Genomic DNA, 1,783 nt, shown 5'->3' with positions numbered 1-1,783 from the left:
AACATATTTGTGTTCCAATAAACTTTACGTTATATGACAGTTCAAATATTAACATATATCAGTGTTAAGATCAACATATTTGTGTTCCAATAAACTTTACGTTATATGACAGTTCAAATATTAATTAACATCAATGTTAAGATGATCAATATGAGAGCTCTCCGGTCAGTGTGATGCAGATAGACTATCATCACTAATGATGATGAAGTACTTCGTGAATCGGATGAGACTTGGTTGTAATGATTTATTTGTTAAATGAAAACATATTTCCTGTGAGCAGCAACGGAATTAGTTGCAACACATGTATCTCTTCCTAGTCATTACGCATGCGTTAACTTATGTGGGGATAGCCAATCTTTATTGTCCTATATATATCACGCATGTCTTATCTTATATGGTGACAACTAGTCTCTTAAGTAAATTTAAGTAAATCCTTGTTTTCATTATTAGTTTAAGTAACTCCTTGTTTCCATTATTGTGTTGAATATAGCCTTGTTTCAATTTTTGTGTTAAATACAATCTTGTTTCCGTTATTGTGTTATATAAATATTTGTTTCCATTCTTCTGTTAAGTAAATCCTTGTTGCTATTCTTGAGTTAAGTAAACATATGTTTCATTTTGTATTAAATAAATCCTTGTTTCCGTTATTGTGTTAAGTACAGCCTTGTTTCCCTTGTATTATATTTGTAACAGATATCAATCGTTTAATTTAAGGATGGTTCAATAGAATTTGAAGAATTCATCAGAGCGCTGTCAGTGACATCTCGTGGTAATCTGGAAGAGAAGTTGGTCTGTAAGTGCTTTTTCTTTCACTCGTTTCTGTTCTTAGATTATGTTGAATGTAATTAGTAGAACGCATGAAAACTAAGCAAGACCAATCTCAACAATCACAGACCTAGAGAGAAAGTAAATACAAAAACTAACACCTAGAATAACAAAGTCTTGACCAATTCCATGGGGTTCTGACCCACTTCCTCTAAGTCCCGAACATGCTAAAACACTTATAAAACATAGAGGAGACAAAAATTAATTACTAAACCTAATTTTCTAATGGCGTTATTTAGTTTTCACAGTTCGCACTGTACTTTATCAGCCATTACCAAATGTTTATGTTTGTTTCTATCTGTGCTGTGCCCACCACGGGTATCAAAACTCACTTCCTAGCGTTATAAGTCCGCAGGCTTACCGCTGTGACATTGGTTGGAGAGGGTCAAATGCTTGTGTATTCAAAACGAAAGTATGAAAATGAAGGGCAGGATTAAAGTCACCGTTTAACTTCTATTATGAATCTGCTCCTCAACTCAAAAAACTTTATTTCTTAATTTCCAATACACACGAAATAAAAGTAAAACGAAATTCTAGCGTTTAACCTAATAGTTCACAGGTCTGCGTGTCACTTGTAAGGTAGCTAGCTATAAACTTGACCATGCAGTAGAATACAACCAAGCCAGTTGGTTACTTGTAAGGTAACCATAAACTAGACCATGCAGCAGAAGACAACCAGGTCAGTTGGTTACCTGTAAGGTAGCTATAAACTAGACCATGCAGTAGAAGACAACCAAGCCAGTTGGTTACTTGTAAGGTAGCTATAAACTAGACCATGTAGTAGAAGACAACCACGCCAGTTGGTTACTTGTGAGGTAGCTATAAACTAGACCATGCAGTAGAAGACAACCACGCCAGTTGGTTACTTGTAAGGTAGCTATAAACTAGACCATGCAGTAGAAGACAACCACGCCAGTTGGTTACTTGTAAGGTAGCTATAAACTAGACCATGCAGTAG

At 35.2% G+C, this 1,783-nt stretch overlaps 1 protein-coding gene across 1 annotated transcript in view; it reads left to right on the top strand.

The window, feature by feature from the left end:
• Positions 1 to 793, top strand: part of LOC106462704 (frequenin-1-like) — a gene marked incomplete at its 3' end in the record, with an annotated part of 13,675 nt that extends 12,882 nt beyond the window's left edge. The window contains exon 5 of the mRNA XM_022390026.1: positions 715 to 793. Coding sequence (XP_022245734.1) covers positions 715 to 793 — 79 coding nt within the window. The remainder of the gene's footprint in view (positions 1 to 714) is intronic.
• Between the last annotated feature and the right edge of the window lie 990 nt (positions 794 to 1,783).

Source organism: Limulus polyphemus, unplaced genomic scaffold (genome assembly GCF_000517525.1).
Source record: "Limulus polyphemus unplaced genomic scaffold, Limulus_polyphemus-2.1.2 Scaffold1230, whole genome shotgun sequence".
Lineage (NCBI taxonomy): Eukaryota > Metazoa > Arthropoda > Merostomata > Xiphosura > Limulidae > Limulus > Limulus polyphemus.
The sequence above is the reverse complement of the archived record's forward strand: the minus strand, read 5'-3'. Positions and strand labels throughout refer to the sequence as shown.